Source organism: Helianthus annuus, chromosome 15 (assembly GCF_002127325.2).
Source record: "Helianthus annuus cultivar XRQ/B chromosome 15, HanXRQr2.0-SUNRISE, whole genome shotgun sequence".
NCBI lineage: Eukaryota > Viridiplantae > Streptophyta > Magnoliopsida > Asterales > Asteraceae > Helianthus > Helianthus annuus.
In genome coordinates, this window is record NC_035447.2 from 125,898,516 (window position 1) to 125,922,326 (window position 23,811).

The 23,811-nt window shown below is 36.4% G+C and overlaps 1 protein-coding gene across 1 annotated transcript; it reads left to right on the forward strand.

Moving 5' to 3' along the window:
* Positions 1-4,239: 4,239 nt before the first annotated feature.
* Positions 4,240-5,000, forward strand: LOC110912463 (basic leucine zipper 43). Its single transcript, XM_022157178.2, has one exon. It carries the CDS (start codon positions 4,309-4,311, stop codon positions 4,825-4,827), a length of 519 nt encoding a protein of 172 aa, XP_022012870.1. The 5' UTR covers positions 4,240-4,308; the 3' UTR covers positions 4,828-5,000.
* Positions 5,001-23,811: the final 18,811 nt, after the last annotated feature.

A 23,811-nucleotide genomic window follows, 5' to 3' on the forward strand; every position in this document is an offset into this window, starting at 1 on the left:
AATGCACACACAAACGGGTTATTAACTAATACAGCAGCTACGACAATTCACGAGATTAAACCCTCACAACGATTAATACGGTGCAATACTGAATATTTCAACGGATTCACGACGAATAACAGAGCATAGTCCGAATTCGAACATCACTCAAATATTCAAGTCGAAATCACGACAAATAACAAAGTATAAGCTCAATTTGAGCAGCACTTAAACAATCGTTGGATAGTTACAATCGATCGGACGTTGTATCGTAATAGCGATCGAGTTATTACCCTGATTGCGGCAGCACTTCGTGAATTTGTGTCTGTTGTGGACTGATTCTACTATAACTCGACGTACACAGAGAATTTATACGTCGTTTAAATCACAGATTTCAAGTGCCAATGTCTGCTATTTATACACGAATTTGGACATGCTTATGAACCGTATGCCATATCCCTTACGGTCCGTAAGGGAAGCAGTCTATTTATAGGCTAGCTGGTTTCGGGATTAGCCTTGCTGACTTGATGATTTTAACAAATAAGATTTAGACAACGTTTTATGTTGATAATCGTTAGCCAGGGTTTACCCCCTTTGAGTTTTAGGGGCCCTGATCCTGATTCCGATTTTTCTGGAAATTTTAGGGTTTATGCAAAATCACTTGGGTGTCTCAATTATGGTTTTCTTAATAGATAATTACCATCCTAATTATTAATTTTCATGAGAGTTGTTACAACGAGCACCGACCTCGTTTTCTTTTACTGTTTGTTTTATAGAAGGCTGTAGGCACTTGCACACGGTCTGGCCCAGTACTTCGCCTCCACCCATCACCCACAGGAGCACGGATTTTTGTATGGCGGCGCGTACGTGACTGTCATTGCCCGTTCATTGGGTCTTTTACCAGAGGCAGACCCACACTTACTGCCGGCCATAGAGCCGATGAGGATGGGTTTCAGACGTTGTGGGGGATGAAGCTCATTAAGAGGTTTAACCTACTCGGCGAGAGGTTTAAAACTCGTAGAGGTCACGTATTCATTTCGGAGGAGCTACCGGAGCACTTCGATCCAGTCTATCCTCCGCCAGATCACGCAGGGGTTGTGCAGGAGCCTCCGGTGGATCTAGATGGAGTCGCGATGCCGCATCCACCACCACCTCCCGGGGCGCCCCAGTTTCCACAACATGTTATTCCATGTCATGCCCCGGGAGCTGCAGCGGCTCTGCGTTTACGAGCCGACGTTGATAGGCTTATGGATCTGATGGGTTGGTTAGTTCGAGAGGCGCATGATAGACGAGAGAGAGGGGGTTACCTGTCATACCTCTCCCACCACATCATCATCAGCAGCAGCCAAATCCAGAGCCAGATTTAGATTCGAACCAGGAGGCATAGACCAGCTGCATATTCATATTTTTTTATTTAGTATTCAGTTGTAGTTTATATTTTGTTATGGGTCTACAAACTTATCTTATATATGTCATATTAAGTTTGTTTTCAGTTATTCGGTTAGTTAGTTATTCGGTTAGTTAATGATTGTTTATCTTACATCAATGTTTCGTAATAAATTGTAAAAACCTTGACAATATAATATCCAAAAGGTTAAATAATATTTAAACGATACAATATCTGAAACGGTAAAATGTTGAAAACGGTATAACATTTAAACAATATAATATTTTAATGGAAGGGTAATATTTGAAAAAAGCAAAACGTTAAAAACAATGTAATATTTAAACAAGCGAATATGCAGATCTTGAAAACGGTAAAATATTTAAACGAGCTAATATTTTTAAAGGCCGATCTTGAAAACGGTAAAATATTTTAATACAAAAAATACAACTTTTCTTCAAAACAACTCAATTACCCCACCAAAACACCCATTTTTCACTAAAAACATCACACTCCAAAAACACATCAAATTACCTCCTTAGAACACCCATTTTTTCACTCAAAAAAACATCATCGCAAGACGCCTTGTCTAGGTCTATACGGGCGTCTAGACCCCTTATATTTTGTGCTGACACCCCACTCAAAGCCCTTTAATTTCGGCCTAGACTAGACGCCCCGTCTAGGCCTATACGAGGCGTCTGAGACTCCAAAAGTGTGCAAATAGAAAGTGAGGATGTGTGAATAGATTCAGCAAAAGTAAAGGAAATCCTTGAATATTGAATTTGGGTCGGAGGGAGAGGTGGTATAATACTATTATGAACTATGATGGGTCACCAATCTTCTCCACTTATAGAAAAAAAGATTACTTTCCTTTTAAGTACGATAATAACGCTCACAGAAAAAAAAGGATTATTTTGCCTTTAAGTATGATAATAACGCTCGCAAAATTAGTTCAGCTAACATTAAAGAAGTTTAGATAAACCTGAATTCTGTTCAAAATGGATCAACTTAAAAAGTTTTAATTTGATCCGTATTAAAATGGGTTTCTAATTAAGAATATTGGATTTAAATAACCTTAATTTTCACTAATTGTCGATAACACTCCAAACTTTCGATTTATACCACACCACTCCTAACTTTCAACTTTTTTTTCTACATCACTCTCAAACTAACCCAGTTTGCTAACGTCAGTTGTCACATCACCAAACCATTGCTACATCAGTTGCCACGTCATCAAAAAGCCAAGTTAGACGCCACGTCAGATGCCAAATCATCGAAAAAAGCCAAAGCAACTACCACGTTAGCTGTCACATCATCAAAAATACCATGTCAGATGCCACGTCACCACACAAATGCCACGTCAGCAAAAAAAATTATTTGGGTTAGTGTTCAGTCAGTTTAGGAGTGACATAGGAAAATAAGTTGAAAGTTGGGAATGGTGTGATACAAATCAAAAGTTGAGAGTGTTATCAACCAATTGGTAAAAGTTGGAGTTATTTAAATTCATTATCCCTTCTAATCAAATAAAAAAATCTTTTGTTGAAACGAATCATTTTAGCTAGAGATAAAACTTAAAAATACGTCCACCCGCCATATGTACGTATTTTTATTGCAACTAGTGGGGATAGTGCCAGAAGTGGTGGCTCTCGTCAGTGGTAGTGGTATTGGACGTGGTGGTCTGGCGGTGGTTGTAGCGCAAGTGGTTGTGGTACCAGTTGTGGTAATGGCGATCGCGGAGGAAGTGGTGGTGGTGGCAACAAGGACGGTGGTCATGTTTATAGTTACTAGTAGGTGATAGTAACAAACATAATTTTAGAGAGTGTTACATTTTGGGCCATTTTAAGTTGAAGAAGTTTGATAAGAGTAAACTATTATATAGAATAAAAACATATCACTTTTTTAAATTAAATCAATTGATTTCTTGAATAAGATAATGTGTGGTATAGATAGTTAACTCTTATCATCTTGGCCTGGCTCAGCTTGACAATCACAGTCTTTAAAGTTTAACCTAAAATCCCATTTCTATCATTTGATTTCTCTTTCAGTCTTTTGCCATTGAATTAAGTATGCTCCACCTCTCTTTGTCTTAGTAAGTGTGCCACTGCAAGTGATGACATTAGCATGCTTTAAGCTTTAGATCTTATCCATAACAAAAGCCTCTAGACCAAGGAAAACGTCTCCAATCAATCATGTACTCGGTTGACCATTCTCAATATGTAAATAAAACTAATATATTTTTAGGTACCTAAAAAACACATTATTAGTTTTACTTTTATAATCTACATATTTTGTTCATTAAGAGACTAACTATCAACCTTATACCGCTAGACTATAAGTCTTTTATTTTAAAAATTAATATCTAACTCTTAACTCCAAGAACAATAAACCATTTAGTTATCATGTCATAAGTTCCAGCAACAATTGTTCTAGTTTTCTTATCAAAACCCTAAGACGTGTTATATCATGTTACATATTGTTGTGCTGTTATATTACATTGCGTGACGAATTGTCGGCTTATATCATTTTACATGGTGTTGTTAGCTAATTTGCTATTTTCCTAGCTTGGAATGATTTTTTAACTACAAAAAGTTGGGTGATGTACGGTAATCTCATTTTACTTTGAATTATGCAATAGGTGTTGGCCAAACCTGCACTTGTAAATGGAAGCAAATACCCTCAGCCATAAAACCCTTATGCATACGCATGTCGACGACAAAGCATACTACAAAGTAATAATTCATTTCTTTATACCAAATGATTAATCATCTCCCTATATAATTTAGAGGAAACACGTATATCATACGCACAAACAAAACCACTTTATACATGTGGGATCTTTAAATCTTTTAGCACACTATATAAATCCCTCCTTACCTCATCTTCTCATTCATCCTCCAACCACAACTTTAACCAAATTTGCTCCAACTTTCTTCACATTCTTAGCCATGCAAGAGAGTGACTTCCACTACCTACTCCCTTCAACCCAAAATCTTAACACAACACATTTACTCATGAACCTAAACACTCCAACAACCATCCCTTTCGACGTTAACATGTTCTCGAACTCAAACCCGTTCTACCAGCTTCAAGAACTTAATATGCCATCCCTATACTCAACTTCTGATGAAGCAGATGAGCAACAACTGAGTCTAATCAATGAGAGGAAGCGAAGGAGGATGATATCGAATAGAGAGTCCGCTCGCAGATCACGTATGCGCAAGCAGAAACACCTGGATGAACTTTGGTCACTGGTGGTTTGGCTCCGTAGTGAGAACCAACAACTTGTGGACAAACTGAATAGCTTCTCAGAGACTCATAACAAGGTGGTTCAAGAGAATACTCAGCTTAAAGAGGAAGTGACCGGATTACGCCAAATGGTCACTGATCATCCTACTTTAAACCATGGTTACATCGGAAATGAATCTTCAAACCACTCTGTGTCAAGCTCATCAGACTTTACTTAAACCAGACCCATAACTCGATTCTTCTCTTTTTTATTATATAATTAAGTCACTTACTATGTATTATGTAGACAGTAAGATATCGTAGAGGGATGTAGTAAAATAGTACTCTTTTTATGTTACCAAACATTTGGATAAATAAAACTTGCTTGGTGGTATATAACCGTATTTATATATTTATTACTGGATGGATGATATATATATTGTAGCATCTGGTCTCTCGTATCACCAATATTGCTTGCTTTGTCCCGATAGGTTATTCACTTAGGAACTCATGGATTTATTTTTGGTTGCTCGAATGAAGACTTTTGAGGATGTCACTCATCCTCGTTCCACCTTAGCATGCTTAATTGTGAAGTTTTTATCTGCTATGCGTTTGTGATTTAAGAGGCATAACATTACTTACGAACCAAAATCTCTCCTGCCATAACTAATGTGACATTTGTGTAGGGTGTTACAATGATCCATGTTAGTCTTCTCTGCATCGTTACAATCATCCCCTTAGGGAATCATCGTACTCGATGAGGTTTACCTTACCATCCCAAACAACACGGAAGTGACTCTGATATCATTTCTAGCATCCAGCGCTTTGCTCTCGATGGGTTACCCATCCAGGAACTAATGGATTTGTTTTTGGTTGCCCGAATGGAGACTTTGTAGGAGGTCACCCATCCTAGTACTACTTCCACTTGAATACGCTTAATTGTGGAGTTTTCATCTGCTCCACAACCAAGAACCCAAAATGAGTTGGTAATTTACTTGGCATGACATGTAATGAACCAAGAATTTCTCCTAGCTATAACCGATGTGGAATTTGCTTAGGTTGTTACAATAATCCATGTTAATCTTTTCTATATCGTTACATACATAATATAAGCCTGGCATCCAAGTTCAAATATGACTGTTGAAATGGCAAATCAAGAATTTGACAAGCTCGAATTTGACAGGCTCGGGTAATCTTTAAGAGCATAACACGTCTTTCAGGATTCCGAGATTATGAGATTATTAATACTGGATTAGGATCAAATACAAAGGATCCTAATTGTAAGAAGTGTAAGAAGGATTTATAGAGTGACAAATGTCCAATAACCTAAAAAAAACTCACTACACAAAAAAACCCCACTACAAAAAAAAAAAAAAACCCCTTAAACATCCACCACCACCAAAAACCTAAACCCCCCCCCCCACCACATCACCCACCCTAAAAAAAAATTTATTTATTTATTTATTTATTTATTTTTGTGCCGAGGGGGTGGGGGGTTTAGGTTTTTGGGTGGGGGTGAGGGTGGGTGTTTAGTTTTTTTTAGATTTTTTTTTAGGTTTTTGGGAGGTGGGGGGGGGGGGTTAGGTTGTTTTTAGGTTTTTGGGGGGTGGGGTGGGGGGGGGTTTAGGTTTTTTGGTGAGGTATAGTTTTTTTTTTTGTTTTTTTTTTTTTTTTTTTTTTGCGGGGGGGGGGGGGGGGGGGGGGGGGGTTAGGTTTTTGGGTGGTGGTGGGGTGGGGTGGGGGTGGGTGTTTAGGTTTTTGATGGTGATGTAGTGGTTTTAGTTTTAGGTTATTGGACACTTGTCACTCTATAAATCCTTCTTACACTTCTTACAATTAGAAGTTTTTATAGAATAACTTGACCCTATTAATACTTAATACTACATTTAGCAAACGAAGGCGTTTTCACAAAGCTACTGTTCATGAACGAAAGAAATTTTATTTTAGTTTTATAATTATAATTAATTTAGAAGATATTTCGTTTTTTCTCTTAATAGATGTTTTTAAGTTGTCAGTAGTAATGTACAAGTAATCGAAACATAAATATACGTGTTATCAAAACTACTTTACATATTTTTATTTTTGTTATAATAATAATATAATGTAATGCTTTAAAAAATCTTGAATATATCATTGCGACATGCTTATTTCTATCTACGTTTGGATTAAAGTTTTGTTTAAAATAGAACTGGTCAAATATAATTAAATATGAAGTTGTTTAAAAAAGGGTGTTTTTTATGCCAGGCTAGGTTATAACGAGTGTCGGTAACGTACCAGTGTCGTGACAAATCGAACATAATCGATTCCAACAGAATGACATCGGTAACGATATTATTACTATCAAAAGAGTTACTTGTATTTGTTTTTATGACTTTCAATCGATGTAAAACATGCATTATTATGGTTTTGGGCATATAACGATTTTACTTTTAGAGTTTTCTATTTCAATGCCATAATGAGTGCGAGTACCATACCTATATGCTAGACTCCTAGTGAAACAACTGATACTGTACAAATTCCGGTCGTAATACACGAAGAATTTCTTTAGTTCTATACATACACTTTATTTAAAATTTTGAGCTCGAATACTTTATTTTATAGTTCTTTCTTTTTATTTTTAATTTATTCTATAACTCTTTCTTTTCATTTTTAAACTATCACACTTTTCATCAACTTTTGACCTATGGTCATAAAATCTATTATGCCTATTACAACCAATCACATGAATTATTATTACTAAAATGCCTATTACAATCAATCACATGAATTATTATTACTACAAAAAGTTGAGTCGGAATTGCCACTTTTATATCCTCCTTTTGAGTATTCAAAATCACCATCATATCTGCTTGTTACGTAAAATTCTTAGGATAAACATCCCATACTTTCACTTATGTTACAAACTTCAAATGCCTGAAGAACGTTCTCCCAGTGTCTTATTTAGTTATTTGATTCTTAGCTTCTCTATAAGGGTGAAAGGAGTGGTCATCATCCATCATAATCCAACACACACCACACTCAATCATTTATTAGCACCTCACTTCATCGTATTTCACTCTATCACACTTGCAATGGTCATCACTCACTCTTTTCCTTTAATTTTTAAATTAAAATAAACTTAAGACAAATAATTAAAATTTGAATTAAACTTAAAAATGTACAACAAAAAAAAAACTAAACTACAAAAATTTATAACAAAAACAAACATTGCAAAAAAAAGAAGTTAAACTACTGAATAAAAAAACAAGTTAGAAGTTACATGGTCGATTCCACTTCACACAGATTTCTCGTTTGCGTGTTATGAGAACCGAGCGATACGGTTCTTCGGCGTTTTCGTGTGATTGGCACAACACTTTCAAATCTTTATTCCTCTAGATCTCAACCAAGTGTTTAAGAATTTGTTCTTCTCGTTTTAACTTTGTATCCGCCAACAACTTGCGCCGTTCTCTGTTTTCTTCCATGTCCAACATTTTTGCCGACGTAAATTCATTCATGGCATCTACCCAACCTTCTTTCCCTGTGCTTGACGACTCGAAACTTGTTGCGGCGTTGTTGGTGTTGTGTCGTCATTTAAGTTGATGTTGGAAATGTTGCTTGATAATCCATCCATTGAAGTTGTGTAATATCTTGACTTGGACGTTTTTGATCTTTTTTGAGAACGTCCTCTACGAGTACCTGTTGGGCCATCAAGATCAATCAATGGAATGGGTACCCATTTGTCATGAGTCCTTGCAATTTCCAAAGCCTTCAAATAAATAAATTAGGTTTTCGTCGAATAAAGTCTTTGGTACTAGCTTAGGGCGGCTTGGATTACGTTCGCATCGTTCATCCCACTTGGTTGGTTGCGAACCTAATATGTACTAAAATATACAATTAATAATAAGCAAATATATATATTTTATATTTTATAAAATAAAAAAAGTAAAAAAAAATAATATACCTTTTCCAAGTAGCAAACATTAAATCGTCTCATTTTTCTATTTATATCCGTCCACTTGCCCGTCATTTGATTCATGCTCCGAGTAGTAGACCATGTAGTCTTCCAAAATGTGCGATAATTTATCTCCAAAAACGGTCTTGATGTTGTTTTCTGAAGTTTTTGTCCTCGCAAATATGTAAAAACGCCTTCACCAAGGCACACTCTTCATCTTCTGTCAAAGGTTGCCGTTTCTTGGTGGTTTCTTTCCCTTTGCCCCGTCCTCCACGACTAGCCTTAACATGTATTTCTTTATCCTCTAGTTCCTCATCTTCATCGGCTAGTGGTTCTTCTTCGTAGTATTCGTCCGAATCAGGATCACGAACTGGGTTATGATACAGACTGTTTTGTAGTGTGAGGTAGGCTCACGATATGCGAAACGGTTGACCATATGGTCATCCATAGGTGGGTTGGAAATAGGTGGCTCGTCGGGTGATAAAGTAAAATGATCGCTTGCGACTTGTGAGAAATGTTGTGGATAAAGTGGATACGGTTGGGTGGGTCTTGGTTTGGTGGGTATCGGTTCGTCTTGTAAATGAAACTTACCCGGTTCACCTAGATTAACAGGAATATACAGCCAAAACTTTTTTTGGTAGCTTACACTTTTTTATTTGAGCCTTCCATATAGTTTTTTGGTTGAAAATCGGATATTTTATTGTGTTTTGTAGAGGTATATATAAGGTAGATTATCCTTTTTTTTCTTTTTCTTTTATAAAACAAAATCCCCAACACTAATAACGCTATTCAACAGCTAGAATTCCAAACCCCAACACTCTATCACTTATGTAACACCTGCGTCCCTAGAACTTTTAGATATTGTCAATTTTAGTCCCTAAACTATATGGTCATTGATACTTTGATACTTGGTGAATTTTATGCTAAATCTAAATACTTGGAATGCCTAAATCTACATACTTGGAATGTCTAAATTCTTGACTCTTGATACTTTGGTGCTTGACTATTGAGGCTCGTGAAACTTGAGACTTGGTTGAACGAGGGACTGGAGTCTTGTCACTGGCGGAAACTACGAAACTTACAATCTTTTGTGTTAATATTATAATGTAGTTATACTATTACCCAATAAACGCAACGCTTAATCTAACTCGCAAATCAAATCAAAGACGGTGAAACGGAAAAGATGGGATTGACCGAGTGGCAATCCGATCGGATGATCGAGCTGCCATCCGATCCGAGTGCACACCGCCTTCTCTCCTTCTCACCCTATAAATAGGCCTGTCACATCACCATTTTCACTGATGTGACAGCCTCACTCGACCAGACGCACGCACTCCTCTTTTCTTCCATTTCTCGGCGATTCCGGTACGTTTTACACTAGATTCTTGAATATCTTTGATCTACACATCATTCTCTACGAGATCCTCCTTTGAAATCTCACTTTTCACCATGAAATCTCTTGGATTTGAGCTCTTGAAGGTGATGTCATCATGGCTCAGATCTAAGGAATTTCATGCGTTTTTACACTAAAACTATGCTAGATCTAAACTTTTCAAGCTAAAACCTATGTTTATCTTCATCCTTTTCTTGAACTCTTACATAAAACGGTGAGATCCGGATCTAAACGGACTGTAGACTTGACTATTAGTCTGGAGTCGGCTTGGGAAAGGGATTGTTTCCGGAGAAGACGACCGGAGTACGGGTTCTGGCATAAGCACCATCACGGACAGATGACTGAACGGACTGGGGTGATTCCCACCCGATCAGATCGGCTACACACTGATGTGCTTACCGTTGTCTCAATACGTACTATGTCGTTACTGTTTGACCAGAACCTTAGAAATTTTGCAAGTTTAGGAACGAGACAAGGATAACCCAGTCGAGTGGCAATCCGATCGGATAGCCATCCGATAGAACAGCCACCCGACCAAGTAACTCTTGCCTCTTAACCTTGAACAACTTGATGCATTGAACCTTTGATCGTTGAGTGGCGGTCCGATCGGATAGCCATCATCGAACAGCCATCCGATCGAGGCAACATTGGATTTTGGAACTTTTCAATACTTAGAACCTTTGAGACTTTGAATCTTGAAAATTGGATCGAATGGCAACCCGATCGGATGACCATCCGATCGGATAGCCATCCGTTTCCCTTTACAACAGTCATCTCAATCTACTGGCGATCCGATTGGATAGCCATCCGATCGGACAGCCATACGATCCAGTGACTGATCCGACCCTTGTGCAATCTCGTTGTTATGTCCGACACTTATCTGTTGTAATCTAATCAGGCTAAACCTGAAGAGCTCCCTTTGATCCAATAACAGTTGAACTGTTAAGCAATCACTATGAGTATACTCGATCCCTTTTTGCTTTAAACTTTGGGATGTAACATGTATTCTATTAAACTACGATACTTGAGACTTTTGGAAATCTAAACTCTATCCTAATGTCTATGTGAAACTTGTATTCTATTTGTGCTATGTGGACGTTTAATCTAGGGTGTGTAGTTCCGCCTTAACAATAGTAGCGCTATAGGAGATGCACCTCCCCATTATTCTCGGGGGCATTGTTAGGAGGATTCTAGTTTTGCTTGAGATTTGGGAAAACAACAAAGCATCGGGATACTTGGGCTATCACTTGTTGGACCGCGAACACTAGCATGGCTGAAACTATTTTGTTACACTTACATACGGATATGAGTTGTTTTAATCTATTAAATTATTATTCAAACTTGTATACTCGCCGGTACATTTTGTACTGACTCTATTTTAATACATGTTGCAGGCTGATAGATGCTGGACTATGGAAAACAAGCTTGGATTGATGCTTAGAAACTCGCCTAGTTTAATTCTAGAATTTGAAACAATGGTTTTGTGATTGTATTTGATACTTATGGTTATGTTGATGATCTAGACAAATTTTGTATGAAACTTATTTAATCTATCGAAATATCTAGTGTTATGGAATCTCTTGAGCAATATGAATGCTTAGTGCTCGCACCCCGATGTTTCCGCCATCGGTTGGGGTGTGACAGATTGGTATCGGAGCCACAACTATAGGGAATTAGGATAAGTAGGAATGCTTGCCCTAGTCTATAGTTCTAAGAAACTTGACTCTTATTCGTTGTTTAAGTCATATCGTATCTGCTTCCTAGCAGCACAATTTCCTGTTAAACTTACATGCCTTTCTTAAGGCTGACACAATATACACTTGATACTTTGAAAACACTGTCAATCAGTGTTTGTATTCTGCACGAGATTAGCCCTCAAGTCAGGAGTGACATCCGAAACTTGATGGAAAATCTCCATATTATTCTAAGTAGGTCTTGTCTGCGGATAAGTACCAACGCTATTAGGGTACAATGTTGTCAAGATAGAGGTGAAACTCAGACCTTGATAACTAGTCCCACTCCTTGATGTTTTTATGTCTCGCTAAAGTCTCGAAACTTCCATTCCATTGGGTATGTGAAATGAGCAAAAGGACAAATATCGTAGGCCTAACATCGGTGACGTATTTGTCCAAGTAAGTCAAGACACGTTGGCTCAATTCGTAAGGGGTTCGATTCACTTTGGTTAGTCAACCGTTCCTCTACCCGGAACACTCTATGTTTTATGAGCCTATCTTTTTATGATAACTCGTTTTTACGTGTGGTTTTAAACTTGATTCTTTGTTTATCTTGATACTTCGTTCAGTTTGAGGATTTTTACACGAATCACACGTATGTCCACAATCTATAACGTTAATTCTAATCTCTCAGGATCAAACTAAATTTATGAAGATTATCTACGATGTTAATATATCTGATCAATCTATGTGATATTATGGTTGTAAGGCACTAGATGTAACACGGCATGGAATACGAGGGAAAAGTGACGTGTCCGAAACATGGTGGATACGCCGCTGGTACTTCCTATATATAAGTGCTTCTGACATTTTACCAACTTTCGTACCAAGTGCCATGCGAAAATTAGAGTCTGCAGATCGGTGATGATGTTGTTGAATTCTAAAACTATGAAAGGACTATTTGTGTAATCTATGTGAAACCTATGTGAAATCTATTGTGTACCCTAGTGAAATCTATGTGAAAACTACGTGTGTGTTGTTTTGAGAAACAAAATACAAAACGTAGCCTAGCGTCAAAGACGAGGCGGAAGTGGCATGTCCGAAACATGGTGGATACGCCGCTGGTACTTCCTATATATAAGTGTTTCTGGCATGTTACTGAACCTTCGTACCACACTGTAGGTCCCCTTGTTCGTATGGATCATCACAGAATTGTATATCTAACCTAGAGTGCCGAATCCTCTAGATCAGATTCGCACAGAAACGAGTAGAAACAGAAATTCCAATTAAACAGGTTTTCTATTGATTATCAAACAAACGTATTACAATCAATTAAACCCTAATTTTCGTCCAAGCTTTAGCTCTCACGAAAATACTCTCTCTCAAACTCTGTTTTGGCTGATTAACCTAAACCCTAAAGCCTAACCTTGTTTATATAACACAAGGTTGCAACATTAGGCTAAGGTTTACTACATGGGCTAGGCCCAGTTCGTCCCCGATCACCCAACTGGGTTTTGTTTAGCCCAAACTCTATTAATTTCACTAATAGAAAGCTAAACCCGCTAACTGTTTATCGTTTAACTAATTACAAGATATCCAAAGACCAAATCTAAGCTGTTGTCACAGAATATGCACCAACAAACTCCCCCTTGACAATAGCTTCATAAAAACTTTGTCTTCAGTCTTCTTGCAATCTTCATGTAGTCTTGCACTGTCTTTGGTCTTTGGATAGCTTCAGCTTCAATATCTTCTGTCAGCAACAGAGTCCCCCAAGCTGATGCATCCAATCACCAAATCTTCAACACACAAGACCCTGTCTGATTTAAAATTTTGAACTCACTTTCTAACACCGTCTCCCCCTATCAGTAACAATTCCTCCAAGAATAACAGTTTTCCGTACGTTAAGAATTTTAAACAGAAAAAGACACTATTTTTGGATTTTTATATTTTTCTGAAAGCAAGTAAATAACAAAAGCAATAAACAATCTATTTTTGTGAGAATCACTGGTAAGAAGATCATATCAGCACAATCAAACTGTTTCACACTATTAGATAATTCTTTATTTAATTTTTCGTGAAAAGCAGCCCAAGACGATTACCAGTATGTTTGTCCACTTAAACAAAATGCATGAACATTTCAAGTTCCATTACCATATGATACGTCAAGGTAATTTTATTACTGATATACTAGTGTGTCCCACTTCAGGATATACCCCCACGATCAAGGTATGCACAAAGATTTATCGTAGTAGGTGAGTATACTGAATTCATCCGTTTTGTTTTTCAAAGTTTAGATAATTGGTGAACAGGTCAGTACTTCCGTACAACAAAGAGACCAAAATATCTAACGAGGGCTATGACAAATACCATGTTTGGTACGATTTATGCATTTTGCACTTTTTGAATGACTCTCTAGGAGAGCTTCTTCATTTTTGGGATTTGGCATTTTTTGCTCTTTTAAGATATCCTGGTTGTGCCTAGGTCAGCATGTATCTGGATGCAGCAGAAGGACAACCCTGATATCCCCAGATGAAATAACAGTATAAAGACCCAAAACCTCAGATTTTGGCAATCTATCAACGCAAGAATTAAGGTCATTAAACCATACACCACTGATGTGTTCCCTACTCATATTCAGTTCATTTAGGTTTATATCACTTTGGTAAGTTGATTATTTCATACTTTTTGCCTACTGGTACATCGTATGATGAAGCCGCTATCACACTTAAGCAATTTAATTCATTTTCAGTGTGACAGTCTAACTTGCTGATGTACTATCATTTCTCCTTTTTCACACAGTGATAAGTCATTTTTGATTTTCTATTTTTTATGTTTTTGATTTTTTAATGTTTTTGTATTTTTGATTTTTTTAAGAAAAGCATTAAACTATTTACAAAATTCTTATGAAAAACCAGTTATTCAAGATTCCTCATCCCGTTGAGTTCGACTAAATGTTCAAAGCGAGCCCTGTCAAATGCTTTAGTATAAAGATCTGCCAAGTTATCTTCTGTGTCGACTCGATGTAATTCAATTAGTCTCTTTTCAGCACAATCCCGTATAAAATGATGACGAATGTCAACGTGTTTTGTGAGATTGTGTTTCACGGGATTATTAGTTATAGAAATTGTGGCATTATTGTCTATCATAATAGGAGTACGAGTGAAATCCAAACCGTAATCGCGCATCTGCTATTGTATCCAGAGAACCTGAGAGCAGCAGCTTCCCGCAGCAATATATTCAGCTTCACACGTAGAGGTAGACACACAAGATTGCTTCTTGCATTGCCAAGACACAATCCTGCCTCCTAAGAACTGACAACCACCTGTTGTGGACTTTCTGTTTGACTTGCATCCTCCAAAGTCTGAATCAGTGTAAGCAACAAAATTCAGATCACTATCAGCTGGATACCACAACCCAAGTTTAGGTTTCCCCTTCAAGTAACGAAGAATCCGCTTCACTGCTTTCATGTGTGACTCTTTTGGATTAGCCTGATATATGGCACACAAGCATACGACAAACATGATGTCGGGTCTTGAAGCAGTCAAGTACATTAGAGAACCAATCATTGCCCTGTATTGAGTTGGATCAACGTCTTCAGTACTTTCATGATCTGGGCCAAGATTGTGATTTTCACATATGGGTGTGTTGAAAGTTGAGCAATCATTCATTTTGATCCGACTCAAAATGTCATACACATACTTTGTTTGATGAATAAACATCCCATCCTCCTTCTGTTCAACTTGTAATTGTTGGGTTTTTCACATGTTTATCAAAGTATTTTATCCATATAAAATAAAAACGCAGCGGAAAATATTATTTAAAACATGTTACTTACAAGATATAAAACCCATTTTATATGTAAAACCCAATACCCGGATCCATATACGAACATGCATGCTATCAAAAATAAAACACAACCATAGAGTGTTTAGAATACTACCTTCCAAGGAGTAGAGGATATGAAGAAGATGATGCTTCTTGAATGGTTGCCTTCAAGTGTAGAAGACCTCAAGCTTGTATACCCCAAGCCTTCCAACAAACACCTTATGTTTAGCTAGGATTTCTACACTTATGAACTCACTAAAATTCCATCTTGATCAACCACCATGGTCGAAAATATGAGGGAAGGTTATGGAGTTCTTGCACTTGATTTCAACTTGAAACCCTCATGATCAACCATCATATGGCCGATTTTTTTAGATAGAGCATTTACAAGTCTTCTACTTGAAAATGATCATAGATTTCTAAGTGTTGTTGTAACCATTTTTGTCTTACAAAATGCTTATTAAAAGCATGAGAGAGAATGCCACCCACAAGACCCAATCATAGGCCATCTACACATGCAAATTGCATGTGCATTCATTGGACCAAAATATGCTTGGGAATACCACCCAATTAAGAAGCTTCTAACAATGAGAATTGCATGCAATCTCATTGGACCAAAAACTTTGGGAAGACTCCATGTGGGGAAGGGGGCGGCCCATCTTTTTAAAAAAAATTCAATTTTTCTTTTTAAATAATATAAGTCTTACATATATATATTTTATAACTTTTATAAAATATAACATCATATGTTATAAGACTTATGCTATTTTATTATGTTATTTAACCCATTAAATAACAAAATAAAATATTCTCTCAAAATAAATTATCCATATAATTTATTGGTTTGTCAAGTGCCATTATTTAGAAAACCAATTTCTAAATATTCAAAGTGTTGATATTTATTTGTTTGATCATATCATAAATAAATATTGTAAGTGTTTGTCTAGCTTGTATTTGGGTATGACTCGACTTGGATCATAACGTACTAGCCACATCAATCTAATATGTGTCTTGGGCATACAGAATCCAACAATCTCCCACTTGCACAAGATACATAGAAGATTAATGCAAGTAGTAAAGACCACCTAACTATAGTTTACTACCCCTAATACGTATGACTATATGTCCCATTCAATAACATCATCCCCTTCAAGTCCCTTACTTGAATATGATTTAGGTGAATCTATCATTTATCCTTTCGTTACAGATGTCATGTCAAATCCAGAGACACAGTGTGATCATTCTCTGTTAATTTTACTTTAGCAGGCCTTAGACATCTTACTCTCAACAAATAAGAGGAACAAATCCCTTCTTGACTACCTACGTCTCTCACAGTCACCTTGTACCACACCTGAGCTTAGCCTTATGTACTGTCATATTACTGACAGCGAAGAAATAAGTCAAGGCATAATATTTGGTGAATATCAAGACCCCATATGTATCTCAGGTCAGAGGATACTATGATATTCTCCTTTATTTAAATTTACTTATGATCAATCACAAATGATTTCATGCAGTAATATTTGAGAGCGAGTCAGTCCAATATTTGTATCCCACAAATATCTATGAACTTTGGCAGCAACACTTTGCTCTATATTCATACCTAATGAATATCCACCAATCCCAGTTCATAATAGTCTTGCATTCATATTTGTTCCCACAAGTATGATCGACTACGGACATTTAGAATAAGCAACTTATTCACGGATTTAAACATGCTAAAATGGAACATAACTCAAAATACCAAAAAGAGTTATAATAACAGTTGTTCCAATATCCAAATACAAAATAGATCAAATCCAATCACTAGAATATCGAAGTCCTAAGGCACAAGTATGACCCTTCATGCTTTGCCCGTTCACGGAGCTTCGTGATTGGATCCGCAATATTCTGATCACTGTGAACTTTGCAAATACATATCTTTCCCTTTTTCAACTTCATCCCTTATGTAGTTGAAACTCAGCTCAATGTGCCTAGTCCTTTGATGTGCACGAGGTTCCTTGATTTGAGCAATCGCACCATCGTTATCACAAAGATCTCTAGGGGTCCTGAATGGTAGGGACTACCCCTGGATCGGCAATAATTCAAGTGGCAGATCCACATGAATCATCTCGGTCAATGAAGCGGCAATGTATTCTGATTCTGTAGTGGACAATGCTACCCTGATTGTGATCGAGAATCATCTCGATCAATTTGGAAACTCGTATCCATGTAACCCTTTACAACGAATTCCGAAACTCGCATCCCTTTAACCCTTTACAACGAGTTCTTCTTCACCAGATCCATATATTAGAAACATATCCTTAGTCCTTCTAAGGTATTTTAATATATATATTTTTTAACAGTCACCCAATGACCGTTACTCGCTGGTATCTTCTCGGCATGCTTAATGCGCATGACATGTCCGGTCTAGTGCATATCATTACATACATAATGAATCCTATAGAAAACGCATATGGGATTCCTTTCAATCTTTCTTGCTCTTCCTTTGAGCTTGGACATTGAAACACACTCAATATTGTCCTCTCTTGAAGAGGTACCAAACCTTTCATAGAGTTCTCTATCTTGAACCTTTTCAAGACTTTGTCAATGTATGCACTTTGGTTTAAACCTATCAAGTGCCTTGACCTATCCTTATAGATCTTTATTCCAAAATATAGGCGACTTCACCAAGATCCTTAATGGAAGAACAACTTTCAAGCTAGGTTTTTACACCTTCCAAGGTTTGGAATGTCATCTCCAAATAGTAGAATGTCATCGACATTTAATACTAAGAAAGTAATAACGCTCCCACTAGCCTTCTTATACACATAAACTTCATCGTCGTTCTTGATGAATCCATATTCCCTAATCTCTTCATTAAAACGGTGATTCCAACTTCTAGATGCTTGTTTCAATCCATAGATTGATTTCTTTAACTTACATACTTTGTTAGGATGTTTTGGATCAACAAAACCTTCAGGCTGAACCATATAGACATCTTCCTCAAGATATCAGGCTGAACCATATAGGCGACTTCACCAAGATCCTTAATGGAAGAACAACTTTCAAGCTAGGTTTTTACACCTTCCAAGGTTTGGAATGTCATCTCCAAATAGTAGAATGTCATCGACATTTAATACTAAGAAAGTAATAACGCTCCCACTAGCCTTCTTATACACATAAACTTCATCGTCGTTCTTGATGAATCCATATTCCCTAATCTCTTCATTAAAACGGTGATTCCAACTTCTAGATGCTTGTTTCAATCCATAGATTGATTTCTTTAACTTACATACTTTGTTAGGATGTTTTGGATCAACAAAACCTTCAGGCTGAACCATATAGACATCTTCCTCAAGATATCTATTAAGGAAAGCTGTTTTGACATCCGTTTGCCAATTCTCATAATCATATTATGGAGGTATGGCAAATAATATCCTAATTGACTTTAGCATCGCCACAGGCGAAGAGTTCTCATCATAATCAACCCTTTGAGTTTGAGTGAAGCCTTTTGCTACAAGTCTCCCATTATAAGTATCCAAGTTTCCATGCATATTTGTTTTCTTCCTGAAAACCCACTTATTTCCAACCACTTTGGAATTAAGAGGTGCTACAACCAATTCCCATACTTGGTTGTCATACATGGATTGCATCTCTACGTTCATGGCTTCAAGCCATTTGTCATAATTGGATTGCATCATGGTATGTGGTTGGTTCACCCGAATCTACCACGTAGCATCCATCTATGAAAAATCCATACCTTTCAGGTGGATTACTAATTCTACCATGTCTGTGAACGTTTTGTGTGTGTTGATCAACCACTTGATCATTTTCAACAACCTCTTGTTGAGTGCTAGTATCAACCAAACGTGTATCGGCTTGTGGTTCTCGATCCTCATCAAGTTCCACTGTTCTACTAATTCCTTCCATAAGGAACTTAGCTTCCAAGAACTCAGCCTTTTTCGAGCAACAAATACCTTTTGCTCTGTTGGATCGTAGAATTAATATCCTATATGATCTTTAGGATATCCTACGAAGATACACTTAGTGGATCGTGCTTCCAACTTGTTTGGGGTGTATTGCTTCACATAAGCATCACAACCCCATACCTTTAAATATGATTAGTGATGGAGCCCTTCCATGCCATATTTCAAAAGGTGTCTTATCCACTTTCTTGGTTTGGGCCATATTTAATATACGAGCCGCGGAGAGCAAAGCGTAACCCCAAAATGATAGAGGTAATGCGCTCCTAGCCATCATAGATCGAACTATGTCCAAATAGAGTTCGATTCCTCCTCTATCAAAACGAAGAACTTTGATTGAGTTGATTTTGTACTTCACCCTTTGACGGCTTTGAACATTTCAAAACTTCAACTTTGTGTCTCAGCAAGTACACATAACCATAACTACTATAGTTGCCGATAAAAGTAATGAAGTATCTTTCACCATTCCTAGTCATTGGCTTAACAGGATCACATACATCCGAATGTATGATACCTAATAAATCTTTTGCCTTTTCCCACTAAAGGGTTTCTTAGTCATTTTACCTTGTAAACTAGATTCAAATGTATCAAATGAACTAACTTCATTTGTCTCCAAAAGAAAATTCTTTCGAAGTTTTTACATGCGACATTTGTTTATATGACCAAGGCGATAATGCCAAAGATAGGTCTCACTCAAATCCATTTTGAGTTTCTTGGTGATTGCTTGGTACATTGAACTATCAAATGATGTATTATTATGAACCAATTCATAAATACCATTTGAAAGCATAGCTTTAAAGTAAAAACTTGTCATTCATCAAAATATAAATGCCATTGTTTACAAACTTTAAATGAAAACCATATCGTCTTATAAGGAAACTTGAATAATGTTCTTAGTCAAACTAGGAGCATTCAAAACATTTTAAAACAATTTCCAAACCATTTGGAAGTTTCAAAACATAGTCTCCTTTCTTGTAATGCTTATTTCTTTTGAACCTTTTGCAACAAATTGCAAACATAAGTTCCACATCCGGTATCTAATACCCATGTGTTAGAAGAAATAACATTAAGGTCAATATGTATCATAAAGATTATACCTGAGGTTTGCCTAGCATCCCTCTTATTTTTCAACTCCTTGGGATTGGTTGGACAATTCCTGTTTAAATGTCCTATCTCTCCATACTCAACGTATGGATCGTTCGTGGCAACCTTTGCCTTCTTATATTTTGGTTTCGGTGGTTTCGCTTTAGTCTTTCTTTTCTTTTTCCCTTTGAATTTCCCGTTACCATTTGCAACATTTGCTTTTGTGTCGGGGTGATGCCCTTTCCTAGTTGCCATCCTTATTGATCGTTAGAATGGATAAAGCCCTTTTACCCATGTTGAGCCTTTCGAGGTGATCAATGTGGCTTTTCATCTTAAAGACATAAGATGAGTTCGATTGGGTTTCCTCCATTCGACATGCATGAAGCGCTCGAACCATTTCAAAGCGTTCTACCCTTAGGAACATTTGCTATGATTGGTTAATCATGTCGTATGTTCATGATGTTCAAAATCCTTTTGAATATCGGGAATCATAATTCCTAACATGAGACAAGAGGCTTGCGTAGTATCCTCGATATACTTAATCCAATCGTTATAGGCATCCTTATCTAGGCATCCTTATCTTCCATAAGATGTTCATCGGGATTAGGATCGTTTTCAGTGATAGGTTACGGACGGTTTGGGTAATAATGTTAGCGGCCATCTACAAAATTTTACAAAGTTCAAATTTTTGTATTTTCGATATTATTATGTTTTAATCATTAATACCCTTTTATGTCTCATAGACAATTAATAATTAAAATCTAGAATCCAACGTTACATTTAAATATTGGTTAGGTGACCTTTATCCCACTATTTAAATTAACAAGGTAGTCAACGTTTGACAATTACAACCCTTTGCAACTTCTAGCCATATGGGATCGGCTAAACATCTTTATATTTAGTTGGCATGTTTAATCCCATCAACACCTTTGTTCCCCATGCTTCGGTGACCCTAAGTTCATGGTTTCCAAATCAAGTCGTCCAACTTATACACACGTGTGAGTTTATACACATAAGTGGTTAGGTGACCTTTATCCCAAATACATGGTAAACCCACCTCAAATATACAAGTTTCCTCAAATGTGGTTAGGTAACCTTTATCCCACAAAGAGTTCCCAAGTAATCCGAGTGTTGTATAAAAGGATGGTGTTTGACTTGTTTTATAAAAGGGATTTTGAGTTTTCAAAATTCTAGTTTAGAAAACTTTATGTACCATATATTTGCATGCATTCAAATTCTTGGTACTTTTGTGAAAACAAATTTTCAAGGTTCTTTTTAATAAAACCCATTTTATTATAAAATCATTAATTTTTAATAACCTTTCATTAACCATTTTAATGATCTTTAAAGAACCAATTTTAAGTTTGTTGTTGATTATTAGTTTGTTAAGCATGCATATCAACATATCATCCAAACAACATAAATAAACAACCACACAAGCACAACACACATATAAATAGGTGCATAACCATAGCCAACTATTTTGACCACACTTGTTAGCTGAAACAAGTGTGTCAAAAGGTCCTTCCTAAAGGGTGAATATTGACACAAATAATGTGTCGTTGAACTCCCACTTGATCCCGCATCAAAATGCTTCAAGTCTTCTTCTTGTGTTGTGATTTCTTCACATTCTTTGGTCTTCCAAATGTCTTTTATATTCAGCTCCAAACTCCTTTGGACATCAAAAATGTGTCTTGATTATCGGGCTGAAATCCCGTTAAGAACTATTAAGTCCTTTAGGCCCGAAATTAGCCAAAACCAAAACCGCATTTTTGTGTGCATCTTGTTTTACAGAAAATATCCTAATACATTTTTTCTAGTAAAAATAAAAAGCACCTAATCTATTTATTTACATACCAAATGAAAATAAATAAATTACATATTTCACAAATGGAAGAACAAAGATAATAATTATTACAACCCTTTGAAATAATTAAATACAAATCACAAACATAATCATTCAACATATTCAGACAAGGTCATGGCTAGGTTATGAACACCAAAATATATATCCACATATATATAAAATTCAAGAAGCAAAAAAAAATGTTTTCCTTTTAACAACCTACTTTTCGTTCAAGAATGAAAAAACCGAAAAAGTGGGTTTTTGTTCCAACCAAACAAAACAATCATCCAAATGACATATTTTTTCAAGATACTTTTATGCATGTATGAAAATAATCTTGAAAAACAAAAGGATAACCATATATAAAATTTCGGCCATAGGGTTTAACCAAACCCGAAACCCGAAAATTTCATATCCTATGAAGCATGCACTCATATAAGCGCCTCTAGATACCATTGTTGGGTTTTTCACATGTTTATCAAAGTATTTTATCCATATAAAATAAAAACGCAGCGGAAAATATTATTTAAAACATGTTACTTACAAGATATAAAACCCATTTTATATGTAAAACCCAATACCCGGATCCATATACGAACATGCATGCTATCAAAAATAAAACACAACCATAGAGTGTTTAGAATACTACCTTCCAAGGAGTAGAGGATATGAAGAAGATGATGCTTCTTGAATGGTTGCCTTCAAGTGTAGCAGACCTCAAGCTTGTATACCCCAAGCCTTCCAACAAACACCTTATGTTTAGCTAGGATTTCTACACTTATGAACTCACTAAAATTCCATCTTGATCAACCACAATGGCCGAAAATAAGAGGGAAGGTTATGGAGTTCTTGCACTTGATTTATCAACTTGAAACCCTCAAGATCAACCATCATATGGCCGATTTTTTTAGAGAGAGCATTTACAAGTCTTCTACTTGAAAATGATCATAGATTTCTAAATGTTGTTGTAACCATTTTTGTCTTACAAAATGCTTATTAAAAGCATGAGAGAGAATGCCACCCACAAGACCCAATCATAGGCCATCTACACATCAAATTGCATGTGCATTCATTGGACCAAAATGTGCTTGGGAAGACCACCCAATCAAGAAGCTTCTAACAATGAGAATTGCATGCAATCTCATCGGACCAAAAACTTTGGGAAGACTCTATGCAGGGAAGGGGGCGGCCCACCTTTTTAAAAAAAATTCAATTTTTCTGTTTAAATAATATAAGTTTTAAATATATATATTTTATAACTTTTATAAAATATAACATCATATGTTATAAGACTTATGCTATTTTTATTATGTTATTTAACCCATTAAATAACAAAATAAAATATTCTCTCAAAATAAATTATCCATATAATTTATTGGTTTGTCAAGTGCAATTATTTAGAAAACCAGTTTCTAAATATTCAAAGTGTTGATATTGATTTGTTGATCATATCATAAATAAATATTATAAGTGTTTGTCTAGCTTGTATTTGGGTATGACTCGACTT

Bases quoted from the DNA above. Each gene is read 5' to 3' on its own strand.
- LOC110912463 (XM_022157178.2), top strand. From the start codon at position 4,309: ATGCAAGAGAGTGACTTCCACTACCTACTCCCTTCAACCCAAAATCTT.